Source organism: Hypomesus transpacificus, chromosome 4 (genome assembly GCF_021917145.1).
Source record: "Hypomesus transpacificus isolate Combined female chromosome 4, fHypTra1, whole genome shotgun sequence".
Taxonomy (NCBI): domain Eukaryota; kingdom Metazoa; phylum Chordata; class Actinopteri; order Osmeriformes; family Osmeridae; genus Hypomesus; species Hypomesus transpacificus.
In genome coordinates, this window is record NC_061063.1 from 817,981 (window position 1) to 831,684 (window position 13,704).

At 50.0% G+C, this 13,704-nt stretch overlaps 2 protein-coding genes across 2 annotated transcripts; both read right to left on the reverse strand.

The window, feature by feature from the left end:
• Window positions 1-1,583: 1,583 nt before the first annotated feature.
• vps45 (vacuolar protein sorting 45 homolog) lies at window positions 1,584-8,748 on the reverse strand. The gene is made up of 15 exons (XM_047019812.1): window positions 8,404-8,748; window positions 8,099-8,233; window positions 7,905-7,965; window positions 7,694-7,773; window positions 7,380-7,448; window positions 7,121-7,258; window positions 6,833-6,943; window positions 5,999-6,133; window positions 5,271-5,384; window positions 4,780-4,947; window positions 4,339-4,497; window positions 4,070-4,177; window positions 3,779-3,900; window positions 3,515-3,646; window positions 1,584-2,463 (listed from the first exon to the last, which is right to left on the reverse strand). Exons 1-15 carry the CDS (start codon window positions 8,494-8,496, stop codon window positions 2,376-2,378), a joined length of 1,713 nt encoding a protein of 570 aa, XP_046875768.1. The 5' UTR covers window positions 8,497-8,748; the 3' UTR covers window positions 1,584-2,375.
• Window positions 8,749-9,114: 366 nt separating this feature from the next.
• zgc:153441 (retinol-DH_like_SDR_c domain-containing protein) lies at window positions 9,115-13,562 on the reverse strand. Its single transcript, XM_047019748.1, has 8 exons — window positions 13,484-13,562; window positions 12,778-12,884; window positions 11,289-11,423; window positions 10,792-10,983; window positions 10,350-10,511; window positions 9,993-10,112; window positions 9,577-9,781; window positions 9,115-9,402 (listed from the first exon to the last, which is right to left on the reverse strand). The coding sequence occupies exons 2-8, from the start codon at window positions 12,842-12,844 to the stop codon at window positions 9,297-9,299; spliced, it is 987 nt and encodes a 328-aa protein (XP_046875704.1). The 5' UTR covers window positions 12,845-12,884; window positions 13,484-13,562; the 3' UTR covers window positions 9,115-9,296.
• Window positions 13,563-13,704: the final 142 nt, after the last annotated feature.

A 13,704-nucleotide genomic window follows, 5' to 3' on the forward strand; every position in this document is an offset into this window, starting at 1 on the left:
GTCCGCTGATGTCAGTTTAGTGTGCGGTTTTGCTGTGTTTGATTGTCTGTTTGTTTTGCGCTGTTGTCTGGTCTAGCGTTGTATTTTAGGGCTGGTAAGATCATGTTGTTGAGTATTTTGGGGGCAAGAGGAGATGAGTCACCATGTTTGATGTGAGCTCCAGAGAAAGACATAACTGTGGTCTAGGCCCTCATCACAGGATTAAACCTATGATCTCCACCTCTCCTCCCCTTTCCTCCATTCTCCTCTCTGCCGTTCTCCCCTCTCCTCTCCCTGCCCTTACCTCTCATTCTCTCCATACCTCTCTTCCTCTCCCTACCTCTCATTCTCTCCGTACCTCAACCTCCTCTCCTTACCTCTCCTCCTCTCTTCTCCACCCACCCACCCCTCCCCCACCATTACAGAAACCAACTCAACTCACAGCAGCCCGGTCCGCTCTGCTCTCATCACGCTCACCTTGGTCAGACAGTCACAAATTGGCCCAATTATCCTTCCTCTCCATGCCCTCTCCATCCAGGGTTCACCTGGAGGTCAGGGGCTTACAGCCCCCGGTCCCAAGGCCCCTCTCATGTTGCTCTGAATGAAACAGATCAAGCCCTCGCTGGCTCTTAGGCCAGGGACAAGGTAGGGCCAGGGCCAGGTCAGGCCCGAGGCAGGGCCTGACTGGAGAAGCGTCTGGCCCAGGACCAGAGAAACTTCAGGCGTTGTGTAAGAGCTAAGCATCAACCACGCATCCAAGCTTCCTCCTCCAGATTTCTCCAGACTGTGGCTTTGAGACAAGTTTCTGGCAACGCTGTCCTGTGTTTGTGTGTGTGTGACGGAGAGGGTAGGATTAAGTCTGCTGCTCTGAATGGACAGTGGGGGAGGGGAGGGAGGGGGGCCAGCATAGCTGTGGGCTTTCTGGCTGGCACCGCATGAAAGGGGGAAGAAGGTCCTGGCACGGTACCAACCATGCTAAACATCAGCTGCCACAGCTTTGATGTGTGTGCGTGTGTGTGTGGGAGGGGGGGTCATCTACAGGAGTCCATGTTGGGCCCTGACATTGTCAAACGCTGAGCCGTTCTGTGATACTGTTAATACTCCCAACGTATAGATCAACCATAATCTGCTGACCCAGAACGAAAGACGTAGAGAGGCAGGTGGAGGCAGAGGTAGACAGATAGAAATGGACAGATCGAGGTCAGATGGTAAAGGTGGAGAGGTCGAGTAAGAGGTGGGTAGAGATGGGGAGGAAGAGTGGGGGTAGAGAGACAGAGGTAGAGATGGACAAAGGGAGAGATAGAAAAGTAGAGGTGGAGAGATAGAAGGGGAGAGGAAGGAATTAGAGAGGTGGAGGTAGAGATGGACAGACGGGGGGAATGAGGCACCTTTCTGAAGGACGTTCAGAGAGCGATGGCTTAGCATAATAAAAGTGGCGAGATAGTAAGAGGATTAAGTTATCATTATTGATCTAAAAGAGAGGAGGGGGGGGAGGGGGGATGGATAGAGGGAAGGAGAGGGTACTGTGTATAATGGGTAATATAATTACAGCATGAATGAATGACAGAAATTAATTCAATAAACAAGACAAGGCAACACGGCACTTAACATTTGCGGATGCTCACTATTCCATTTAATATTCACAGTTGCAGGTGTTTTAAGTCAGTAGGTGTTGGAGAGACAATAACAAGGCAAGAACTGTACAGGAAAAAAAAGATACATTATCCACACCGACATCGCTAAACCTTTAGAGCTCTGCTTACCCAGGCTGGGAGGAAGTCAATCACATCGCATTTAAAACCGAATGGTCAACTCCCATAGTTAAAGTCGAGCACATGTATTTGAATGCTGTTCTGTTAGATTGATATAAATACACTTGAGAAGCTTCAACAGTGTTCTTTTCTATATGACATTTAAATGGAAGCTTCCTTAACTCAGTTAATTGACAGTGAGCTGACGTCAACCAGGCTTCTAAGGAACAGGACTTATCCTTCCGGTCCAGAGAAGAGATTCAAACCCTAACAAGACAAACACACACAGCACACACACAAACAGCACGCACACACACACACACACAGGCGGCACTGTCAACCTCTTAAACACACAATCTGAGTAACCTTGTTACCCTGGTCTCTTATGGGGGGGGGGGGGTCACATGTTGTTTACGAGGGCTGCAAGTCATGAGGACCTGATTCCAACATGTCTCTGGGGTGGGGTGGGGGGGGGGGGGGGGGGGGGTGCAGCAGATGGAGACTGAAACAGAGAACTGGAATGTGTTTATATGTGTATCGAGTGTGAGGGTGTCTATTGGTGTGTGTATACCTGTGTGAGTGTGTTTACAAATGTGTGGGTGTATACGTGTGTGTGAGTGTATGTTAGTGTGTGTGTGTTAAGGTTCAGCGTCTGCTGGGATGACGCCCCGCCCCCTGCACCCTCTCGCTGCCATGCCCAGCCCCCGCCGCTGATGTCACTTCCTCTAAAAAACTGTGGAAGAGAGAGAGGAGGGAGAAAACCGGATTTATGTTAGCGGTGCATGTATGTATGTGTGTGTTTGTGTGTGTATGTATGTAATTCAGAGTGTAGTTCCAAAAGTACAAAAGACAAAATGGGCATTGAACCTACAACCCTGAAGGGGGAGGGAGGGGCACCAAGGGTGGAGACCAGGTCTAGTGTTTGGACCGGGTCTAGGGGCTGGGACTGAAACTTGAACACTAACAAGTCACCTGAAGAACAAGTTCTCATGTCGATGTGTCGTACCCAGCAGACCCCACCGCCAGCCTCCGGAGCACACCGCCCTTATCTGGGTTCCAGGACCAGCAGGGCGGCCCTGACGCCCTGGTTATCCACCTCAAGATAACCCGGGTCACCTCCCCTCCTATCTCCCCGGACCCCTCCTGACCCCCGCCCTCCCCCTCGTGTTACGTCAGGACGAGGGGTGAGGTGACGCCGCCGCACCACTGTGAGGCTGCCTGGAGGTGCAGTTCTGTGGATTCTGACGCTAACGGGCCTGGCAGCTGAGATGCGATTACTCTGCACTGGGAAAATCGCAGGATCTGCGAGAACGATTGCGTACGGTAGTAATGTATAAATAGCAGACGCAGGTGGAGATGTTGATTTAGATGCTGAGGGTCGGTGAATAGAGAGGGCGAGAGACAGAGAGGGAGGGAGAGAGATGGTGCTGGGAGTAGGACTAGGCTGGGACTGGACTAGGTTTGGGCTGGGACAGGTTGGACCGGGACTAGGGGCTAGGGCTCACCATAGTGTGTGTGTTTTGTGTTGGGTTGGGAGCACTTCAACTGTCACAACAAGCTGCTGACTGGGGGGGTTTGATGGCTGAGCGGTTAGGGAGTCGGGCTATTAATCAGAAGGTTGTTGGTTCAATTCCCGGCCGTGCCAAATGACGTTGTGTCCTTGGGCAAGGCACTTCACCCTACTTGCCTCGGGGGGAATGTCCCTGTACTTAAGTCGTCACGGGTGAGGTCATGACTACTATGACATAACTCCTCGCCCTCCCCCCTCCCTCCCCAGTGCTGACCTCTTGGTGTTGTGTATGGTGGTGCCCCCCAGCACCACTCGGACCCCGGGCATGGTGCGGTTCAGGTTGTAGACGGTCAGAGCCTCCTCGTACGTGGCTCCCCCGATGACGAACACCAGGATGTCCTGGGGCCTGGGGGTGCAGGAGGACAGGGTCAGGTGTGTGTTTGTGTGTGCGGGTGTACAGTGCAGCCTGAAAGTATTTCCACATGCTGGTATGTTACAGCTGTATTCCCAAATGGATTCGATATGTTCGTTGTGTCACCTGTCCCGGAGGGCGCTGGGGCCCAGGTAGGGGAACTGACTGTCCTTCAGACGTCCTTTAATCAGCTGGTCCAGAGTGTCATGGAGGAGGGGCTGGTGCTGAGTGTACACGTTTTCTACTCCCTGGAGGGAGGGAGGGAGGGAGGGAGGGAGGGAGGGAGGGAGGGAGGGAGGGAGGGAGGGAGGGAGGGAGGGAGAAAAAACAAAGAGAGAGAGAGAGTGGTTTGGTCAGGACGTGGGAAGTCTCAGTGGACTCTTCGTGTTGCCATGGTGACATGAGGAAGTCATGTACCTTGAGCCCTTTGAAGAACTGTTTGGTGATGGCCACGGCGTCCGTGGGCGTGATGAGGTCACTTCCTCTGACCCGCTTCCCGCCATACTCCACCATGGACTGCACCATCTGACACACACACACACACACACACACAGGTCATCATTGGTCATTATATTATCCTATTCTCTACTGTGCCATGCTGTACTGTACTGTACTGTCTTGTGCTCTACTATAATGTATTATACTATCCTAAACTGTAGTATACTAACCCCTCCCGCCCGGCCTACCCTGCGGTGTCTCTCCGACACACCCTTCCTGTTGAGCTCGTCCAGTAGCCCCGGCAGCACGCTGCTGCTGTGCTTCTCGTAGCGCAGCGCGTACAGCATCACCAAGCGCACCGCATCCAGCTCGCTGACTCGGGGGTTCTGCAGCAGCCGACGGATATTCTGAGGACAGGAAGGAACACGGAGAACCCGACGGCCTGTTACCCGGACAGATCATGGGTTCTCAAAAGGGTTCTACGAGACGTGTCTCGGTGGTTCTGAAGTCGTTAGGTGTTAGAACGGGGAACGGATCGTTTGTGATAGGTGTGTTTTCCTGTACAGGCAGAAGCACTGGGGGGTTGACCTGTTGCATGCTGGGAGGGCTCTGGCAGGATTGGGGTCAGGGTTACGGGTTGGGCAGGGTCAGGGCTATAGTCTGGGTCGAGGTCAGGGGTCAGGGCTGACCTGCTGGGCGCTGGAGTGGTCGTTCTGGGTGGCCAGCTCCTGCTCCACCTCAGACACCTCCATCAGGTGTCTCTCACTGACCAGCCGGGACAGCTCGCCCACCACCGTCACATGCTTGGACACCGTGCCCGACATCTTCTTAAACTGGGGGTAGTTGTCCACAAACGCCTGCACGCGCACACACACACACACACATCGATGAACAGCTGCCTTCACGTCACGTGGGCCGTATTACAAGAACGCTCGAGACTTAAAAAGAGGAGATCTTCTTCAACTGGGGGAGTAGTTGTCCACAAAAGTCTATGCATGCACACACACACACTCATAAACGTCGACAAGAAAACGTGAAACTTTCAAAGAGGACAGAGAAAGCTGGTGAAAAAGAGCAGGGAACAGACAGAGGAACTGACACCAACATGTCAACATGCTTACACGGGGAAGTCGTGAGCACAAACAGGCGGTCGGGGAAACGTCTTGTACGGGTGGGGTACCTTCATGTCAGAGATGGACTCCAGCCTCTGCTGGTCTTTTGGCTTCTTCTTCTGGAAGTCCTCCATCAGGTTCTTAATGTTGGTGCCGATCTCCCCGAAGTTCAGGTACAGGTTCTGACGAGGGAACGGAGGGCGAGGGAGAGAAAGAGAGAGAGAGAGAGAGAGAGGGAGAGAGAGAGAGAGAGAGAGAGAGGGAAAAAGAGAGAGGGAGAGGGAGGAAAAACAGGATCAGTTTATTCAGGGGACAGGGGAGGGTGAGGTGAGGTGAGGTGAGCTCATTCCGTTCCAGATAAGCAGCTTAAGCCATTGTTCATAACACCACACATCTGGACGGGTCATTCCAGCTTCCCTACGCGCTGCACACAGCCTGGAATCACGACCACGACCGCCACCAAACTGATGTCTATCTATGCACGTTAAGGTTAGGGTTAGGCTAACCCTAACCCTACAATCATTCAATGAAGCTAGCATCACCCAGAAGCAGCTCTTCATAGTCATTTCCCTCTGGGTCCATACCCATGTCTTCAAACCCAGTGACCTGGTAGCCCTACGAACCAGCATCAAACTGGCTCCAACCCCGTGACCCACACAGGACTGCCTCCTGCATGCTGGAACTGCAAGCTGGAGGAAAACTCTCGCCCACTCCACCCCCTTCCAAAAACCAACCAGATTCAACACACTGTCAATAAAGTTGATTTGAGTATGGTAACCCAGGCGTTGGGACTCACGTTGGCGTAGAACTCGTCGTTCTCCGCGGAGAGCACCACCTCCTTCAGGTCCTTGCTGATGCCGGGGACGCGCGAGAGGTCGATGCGGTTGTTGTTGAGGCCCAGGAGTTCGTGGACCATGGCCTGGTACGTCCACTAGAGGGAGACACAAACACACCAGCGCGTTGTGGGATTCAACAGGGGGGTGACCACTGGTCTCTCTCACCTGGCTCCGCAGGGGGATGAAAACCCTGTCTTTCATGTGGTTCAACAGGGGGGTGATAACCTGTCTATCTCACCTGGTTCAACAGGGGGGTGATAACCTGTCTATCTCACCTGGTTCAGCAGGGGGGTGATAACCTGTCTCTCTCACCTGGTTCAGCAGGGGGGTGAAAACCTGTCTATCTCACCTGGTTCAGCAGAGGGGTGATAACGTGTCTGTCTCACCTGGTTCAGCAGGGGGGTGATAGCCTGTCTATCTCACCTGGTTCAGCAGGGGGGTGATAACCTGTCTATCTCACCTGGTTCAGCAGGGGGGGTGATAACCTGTCTATCTCACTTAGTTTAGCAGGGGGGTGATAACGTGTCTATCTCACCTGGTTCAGCAGGGGGGTGATAACCTGTCTATCTCACCTGGTTCAGCAGGGGGGTGATAACCTGTCTATCTCACTTAGTTTAGCAGGGGGGTGGTAACGTGTCTATCTCACCTGGTTCAGCAGGGGGGTGATAACATGTCTATCTCACCTGGTTCAGCAGGGGGGTGATAACCTGTCTATCTCACCTGGTTCAGGAGGGGGGTGATAACCTGTCTATCTCACCTGGTTCAGCAGGGGGGTGATAACCTGTCTATCTCACCTGGTTCAGCAGGGGGGTGATGGCGTCGTCGTTGCGGTCCAGGATGAGCAGGAGGGGAGGGACCTCCGTCTTCCGGAAGTCAAACAGCTCGTACTCCTTAGTGATGATTTGCTGGGGAGAGGAAGAGGAGAGGAGGAGAGGATGAGTAGGGAAGGTGATGAGAGGAAGAGGGCATGAGGAGATGAGCGGGGAGAGGAAGGGAGGACAGGAAGAGGGGATGAGTGTGAAGAAGTGTGTGTGTGTGATCTGTAGGCATATTAACAGCTGTGTTGTGTGTGTTCCCCTCACCTTGACGCTCTCCCCCAGCCTCTTGGCCATGTCTGAGGACAGCTGGTAGCGGATCATGGGACACTTCTTCAGGGCCAGCAGCACTGAGGTCAGACCCTGGGTGGTCCGGGCCAGGAGGGAGGGCTCCCAGCTGCGGCCCTGCACCACACACACACACACACACACAAGAAACAAAAATAAGATAATAATATCGGCAACATTCCATATAAAGTCTGGTTCTAACAAGCACCAGTGGTGGTCCTGGTATGTGCTCTCTTACCCTGGCCACGCCATTTAGGTTGAGGGAGAACAGGTGAGGGTTCACAGCTATGAAGTCCCCATAGAACTCCTGCGTTGACACACACACATGAGGGGGGGGGGGGGGGGGGGAGGAAATCACACGTCATCTCACAGACACTATTCACTTCAACTTCTGAACACATCTACTAACTCATGACAACATGATATCTCTCACATGAATGAACACCGTCCTCAGTTCCACTCAACACTTTATCCATCTATCACCCTCTCCCCTCACCCCTCGGTCAGTCAGCCTGTTATCTGTGGGTTAGATGTCAGAGTCTGCAGCCTCACCTGCACCTCCGCCACCACTTCCTGTTCGTCAGCCTCGGCCAGGGCCTTGATCTCACTCTTACTGATCACGTTGCTGAAGTCTGCAGGCGTGGAGGGAGGAGCAGCAGATAACCGAGAGACAGACCAAAGCAATGGATAAGTAGGAGCCAGGTCCACAATCTTGCCGTTGATATTAACTTTGCAGATATGATGAACTATAATGTGTCCTTACAGATGAAGTAGACGCTGTACTTGGGCCTGCGAAGCTCCTGGATCAGATTTTCTACATTCTCCTGTAGGAAAGAAGAGAAATGGCGCTCCAGCAATAAACATTTGTCAAAGAACCTTTGAAAGGGAGAAGGAGAGAAAGACAGATGGAGGTAAGAGAGAATTGATGGGAAGACAGAGTGAAATAAAGTACTGCACCTTCGTTGGCCGGAGGAAACAAATAGCCTTTAGGTGCTTCATGTTATCTCGGTTTTGAGAATCGATCCTTTCAAACAGGTAGACCTCCTTCTGTAGGATCTCTGATTGTGTGTACACCACACTGACGATACTGGTCTGAAACACATGTAAACATTATCGTAGGTCAAAGTAGAGCAGAATAGAATGCTTTTCTACAACGTCATCATTTACACAGAAAGGTAGACAGAAAGGTAGAGGGCTAGCTCGCTAACTACATCACGCTAAATTAGCTTCTCTCATTTGTAAGCTAGCTTTCTTGAACTTACCGTCTCTTTATCCATCAACAACACTTTCATCCCCGGCCCGCTGTTCTCTATCATCTTCGAGATGTACTGCTTCACTGCAAGAGTCACGTTCATCTTGGCGGCGATGTAATCAAACAGCTATCTAAAGCGAATATAACAACCAAAGACTCGATCAAAAACAACGTCTTAATGTCAGGGGTCTTGATGCCCCTTGGTGCGACAGTTCCAACGCGTTTAATTTGTTGTCATGTCTGAATGTCGCTGTTGTTGACAAAACGTAAAGTGAGAATCAGCTGAAAGCCACGCAATGAACTCATTTCCGGGTGCTCCTCCGATCGAATCAAAGCTGATCTCCAGTCAGTAGATATGATCACACAGCTTACAATGTACGTTGAGTTGCTGGACATTTGCTCGCATTTCCCTGATTCGGGATCAGCAAAGGACATCCGTCTGCACAACATCCCACAATGCATAGCCATCTATGGCACTAAGAAGACGCCATTTTGGTAAGGGCAAATTTCAGACAAAAGCACTCAACAACTTTATCACATTTATTACACATCCACATACATGGTTAAAATATATTAAAATCCAGAACAACACGTTGTAAGGTTATACATTACTACTTTAATCTCAAAGAATTCCAATGTACATGTACCTGTACTTGTTACAAATGGCAAATACATTTGAAACTTGAACTGGATCTTTGTTATAAATTATAACAACCTGTGTCATAGGAAGAACAACCATTAAGTATCAGAAACTCCTCTCAATTATTCACAACAATGACCATATAGGAAAAATAGTTCTCTAAGAAAATAAAGAGTATTGTATAAAATATGGCATTGTGAGATGGGCAGATGAGCTGAGGAGTGTCTGATTGATGTGTGTCTGATTGTGTGTGTGTGTGTGTGTCAGACATCCTCCAGAAAGCCCACCATCTTGGCACTGACGTCCCACAGCCTCAGAGCAGTGAGGTCATCCCTCCCTTCAGGAGCTGGCTCTTTCACCCTGCAGTCACTGAAACAGAGAGACACAAGTTTTCTCTCTCTCTCTCTCTCTCTCTCTCTCTCTCTCTCTCTCTCTCTCTCTCTCCCTCTCTCTCTCTCTCCCTCTCTCTCTCTCTCTCTCTCTCTCTCTCTCTCTCTCTCTCTCTCTCTCTCTCACACACACGCACACACATTCACAAATCACCTAAAGTAGCAGCCGGTCTTGTTCTCCAGGCCCTGGGTGACGGCACAGTAGATAGAGGTCTGGGCTCCCTGCCAGGGGGTCTTCATCAGCAGGAGGGCCGGGGCGGAGAGCAGGGCGCTCAGCAGGGGGAACCGGGTCTGGACGTAGCGGCCTAGCTCCGTACGGATGACCCCTGGGTGGAGGGCGAAGGACGTCACTCCCCTGCCTGAGGGATAGAGGGAGGGAGGTGAAGGGGAAATGAAGGGATGGAGGGATGAGGGGGAGTGAAGAAAGGTAGCCACTGTAATCATTTTGGCCAAAATATAAACATTGAAAACACACAGGACAAAGAAACATGAAGCTACAATCAGAGGCACACCGGCGGAGCATGGCTAGGAGGAAGAGGAGGACAAGGATGTGAAACGGTGACCCCTGACCTTGGTTTCTCCGTGCCAGCTCTCTTGAGAAGAGCAGGTTGGCTAGCTTGCTCTGTCTGTAGCTGACCAGAGAGTCGTACGGTGTCTTCTCAAAGTTGATGTCGTCCAAGTGAATTTTACCTGTCCGTGGTTAGGGGAGGCAAAAGACAACAAAAAGATTGTCACTCAGGTACGTCACTAACACTTTATTTTTCTTAATACCAATTTGGTTTCACAGGACTCTCTACACATAATTTAAGACTATTGCTTACAGCAGCAGTTCTGGATCTGTACGCAATTGACTGTACGTCATTGTTGAGGGTCACTCAGCCAACACTATCTAATTGGATTGACCAATGGCTGATGAAAGGTAGTTACCGCCTTGATGCGCAATGCTGGAAACGTTAACAACACGGCTGGGGGCGGAGCTTCTCAGCATATTCAGGAGCAGATTGGTCAGGAGGAAATGGCCCAGGTGATTGACAGCCAACTGGGTCTCACAGCCATCCTCCGTCAAGCTCTTGGGACACATCATCACACCTGAGGAGACAGGAAACAGGAACCCTGGACGTTCTCACTGCGGCTCCATGCCTCAGCATCTCACACCTGGGCATCTGTCTGCTACAAAGATTGGGCTACTCTTCAACCCATTTACCATGTTCATATTTTCCAAGGTCTAGGAGGTCTGAAACAACTTGAATATCCATAGGTAGATAGAGTATGTGTCTTCGGAAAGTGATTAGTTAAGACAGAGACACTCAAAACATAAACAGCTGTATAGTAGACCCGTCCTTACAGACCCAGTTTGTCTCTCTCCTACCAGCGTTATTAATGAGAATGTCCAGCCGCGTCTCCGAGGCGATGAACTCCCTGGCGAACCGCCGCACGGAGAGCAGGGAGGACAGGTCAAGATGGCGGACCACCACGTTGGTGTTTCCTGTCGACTGGCGGATCTCCACGGCCGCCATCTCTGCCCTGGTCATGTCCCGGCACGCCAAGATTACACGTGCACCTGAGGGTCACATGTCACAGCGCAGGTTAGCCCATAAGCAACGTGGACACAGCATAACAAAACACCCCGCGAGGTAAACATGACACCACGCAACGCAACGTAAAAACCAAATAAGCATAAACAAGGTCTCTGAAATACACGGTCGTTGTGAATCTTTGCATCCAACCCTTCTTTCTCACACCTTTAAATCCTCCTATTCCTCTTAAACCCAAACCCTCAAACAACCTCCACAAGTCTTCATCCCAGATCCCCCCACAGCCACCCTCATCTCTTCACACAGGTGTTCCTGTGACACCTTGCCGTACCTCTGTTTGCCATGTCTCTGGCCGTCTCCTTGCCGATGCCGGTGTTGGCGCCCGTGATGACCACGGTCCTGCCATGCAGCTTGACACGACTGCGACAGACTCCGCCAGCAATCCACCTGCGCAGCAGCACCATGCCTGGAGGGTAAACAACAACAACAACGTTTAGACAGAGTAACACTTCCTCTTCGGGGTGACCTCTGACCGGTCACTTCCTGTTACAGAGGATGGGTCAGACAGTCAGCAGCAGATTAGACAATGACACTGATCTAGCTCAAGCCTGATGCTTTGCTCTAAAGGTTCTCTGGGCAGGAATACTTCCTGACACTTATTTACCTCGTCTTTGTTTTTGTAAACAAGGTTTACATGGCAAATGCAAACATTTAAAAAAAGAGAATGGAGTGAGAGAGAGAGAGTGAGAGAGAAAGAGAAAGAGAGAGAGGGAGAGAGAGAGAGAGAGAGAGAGAGAGAGAGATAGAGAGAGGGAGAGGGAGGAAAAGAGAGAAGATTTAAAAGAAGAGGGAGACTGCGAGGCAGCAAATAGACAATGAAAGAGTACAGAGTTGAGCACTAGTAGGCCGTAGAGTAGAGTAGAGTATTAATAAAAAAAAGAGTAGGGCTCAGGTCAGGTCAGCGTGGGTTAAACCAAGGCTGTTGGTCTGACACGATCCATGTCTTCACAGACGGACTGCATCCATTTGGGTGGAAGTTCACAAACAACCATCTAACCTGATTATCTTCACTAATCTCAACAAAATGTGAGATTTTAAATCCTGGATTAAGATTGTTCAAGTCTGTCTTCGAGCCCCTAATACTCCCCCTGGGTCTAGTTGATCGATCCTGAGTGAAAAAGATATAAACATTTGTGCAGTTGATCCAGACTCTGACAATCCTCGAATCAAACATCACCACATGAGAGTACACAACACAGAGAACACGAAACACCTAGAGAAGCATGAAAACACCCTGAAAACACTTGATCCCAAGCAAGAGGATGAAGTACCTACATTTCTGGTTTTGAATCTACCTGAATAAATCTTTCCATAAAACTTTAAACGGACCAAGGCTTCTTCTTTATGCATTTTATTAGAACGACTTGGGGACATCTGCAAATTCCAAGATAAATTACAGTCAACTTATATAATCATGAACAAACTACAGGGTGTGTGTTTTCCCCTCCTGACTTTGGCTCCCTACTGGCTCTGTCTCCTCCACCGCTTCTCCATCTCACAGGGACAGCTCACCCTAACTTTGTGACCGTGTGCACCTGTAACTTTCCCCAGCTTCACTTTCTCTGACTCATTATCCACATACTGTGCCTACTGTCTCTGTTATACTGCACACACCCACATTATTTACAGTGATTTGCACATAAGGACCCACTTTATTTTTTACATGTGTTATCATTGAGCTTCCTTCAATAAATCTGTTTCTGTCAATTCAATACAGCAAAGCACTACAAAGTCCACATTCCCCTTCTTAGAGGACTCACTGATGGTGGTGACGGTTGTCACGGCGCCATACTTGACGAGGGGATTGGTCTTCAGCTCCTGCCACATCCTGTCTGTTGGGGGCAAGGTATGTCCTGGGGGGAGACACCTGACCACCAGACCAGACAACCTCAGATAATCAGGCTGTCTCCTCTGTGCCTACTCCCTCCAACTGTAGCTTTGCTATGTTAACATGGGGGGAATAGCAGCACCGAGCATAAGAATAGGACTAAGGATTTTAGCAAAGGGGAGGTTTAAAGTCTTAGGCAGATTAAACCCGCCTTGCGCTCGCCTGACCAATCAATGGTGCTTTATTAGGCTACAACATCCTGGTTACAACTGAGGGGTCTAGAGTAGAGTAGAGAGCAGTGCAATGAAGCATGAGATAGATAGAATGTTGCTTTTTACTTAGGGCTGCCAATGCTAAAGATTAGTGCCAAATTTCTCTTGTTCACTGGTAAAGATCAACTACAGATCAAGCACCAATTACAGTGATGCTTCTGATGAATCTGCTGTATTGATTGAATCATTTTCATATCCTGATATAACATTTTGGTGTGCGGTTATTGCTTGCTTGTATGGATACAGTCTGGTCTCGGCAAATGTATGGTCCACTTGAGTGAGCTCTCTGCTTGATACTTCCTTCCACGTCACGTGTCTGTTAAACTAAATTACCATTAATGGCGGTATAATACCGACTTTACGAACCTGCAGACTTGATGTTGCTTTAATGCCTTTCTCTTCTTGTTTATTTATCACACAGGCATAGACTTTAGGAACGTCCATGGAGACTGCTTGCCATATATTCTTATACGACACTGGGTATAACACATGTTAACACTCATGTGATGACTGGAGAGAACAAGTATAACTTCTTGAAACATACCATATAGCAGCAAAAAATGTTAAAGCATTCGGGAAGGGAGTGT

Coding starts and splice junctions, on each gene's coding strand:
- vps45 (XM_047019812.1), bottom strand. CDS start 8,496: ATGAACGTGACTCTTGCAGTGAAGCAGTACATCTCGAAGATGATAGAG. Junction 7,966..8,098: donor GTTTCCTCCGGCCAACGAAG/GTGCAGTACTTT, acceptor TCTTTCCTACAG/GAGAATGTAGAAAATCTGAT. Junction 6,944..7,120: donor GGCTGGGGGAGAGCGTCAAG/GTGAGGGGAACA, acceptor TCCTCTCCCCAG/CAAATCATCACTAAGGAGTA.
- zgc:153441 (XM_047019748.1), bottom strand. CDS start 12,844: ATGTGGCAGGAGCTGAAGACCAATCCCCTCGTCAAGTATGGCGCCGTG. Junction 10,113..10,349: donor CAGCATTGCGCATCAAGGCG/GTAACTACCTTT, acceptor AACCACGGACAG/GTAAAATTCACTTGGACGAC. Junction 9,403..9,576: donor AAGACCGGCTGCTACTTTAG/GTGATTTGTGAA, acceptor TCTCTGTTTCAG/TGACTGCAGGGTGAAAGAGC.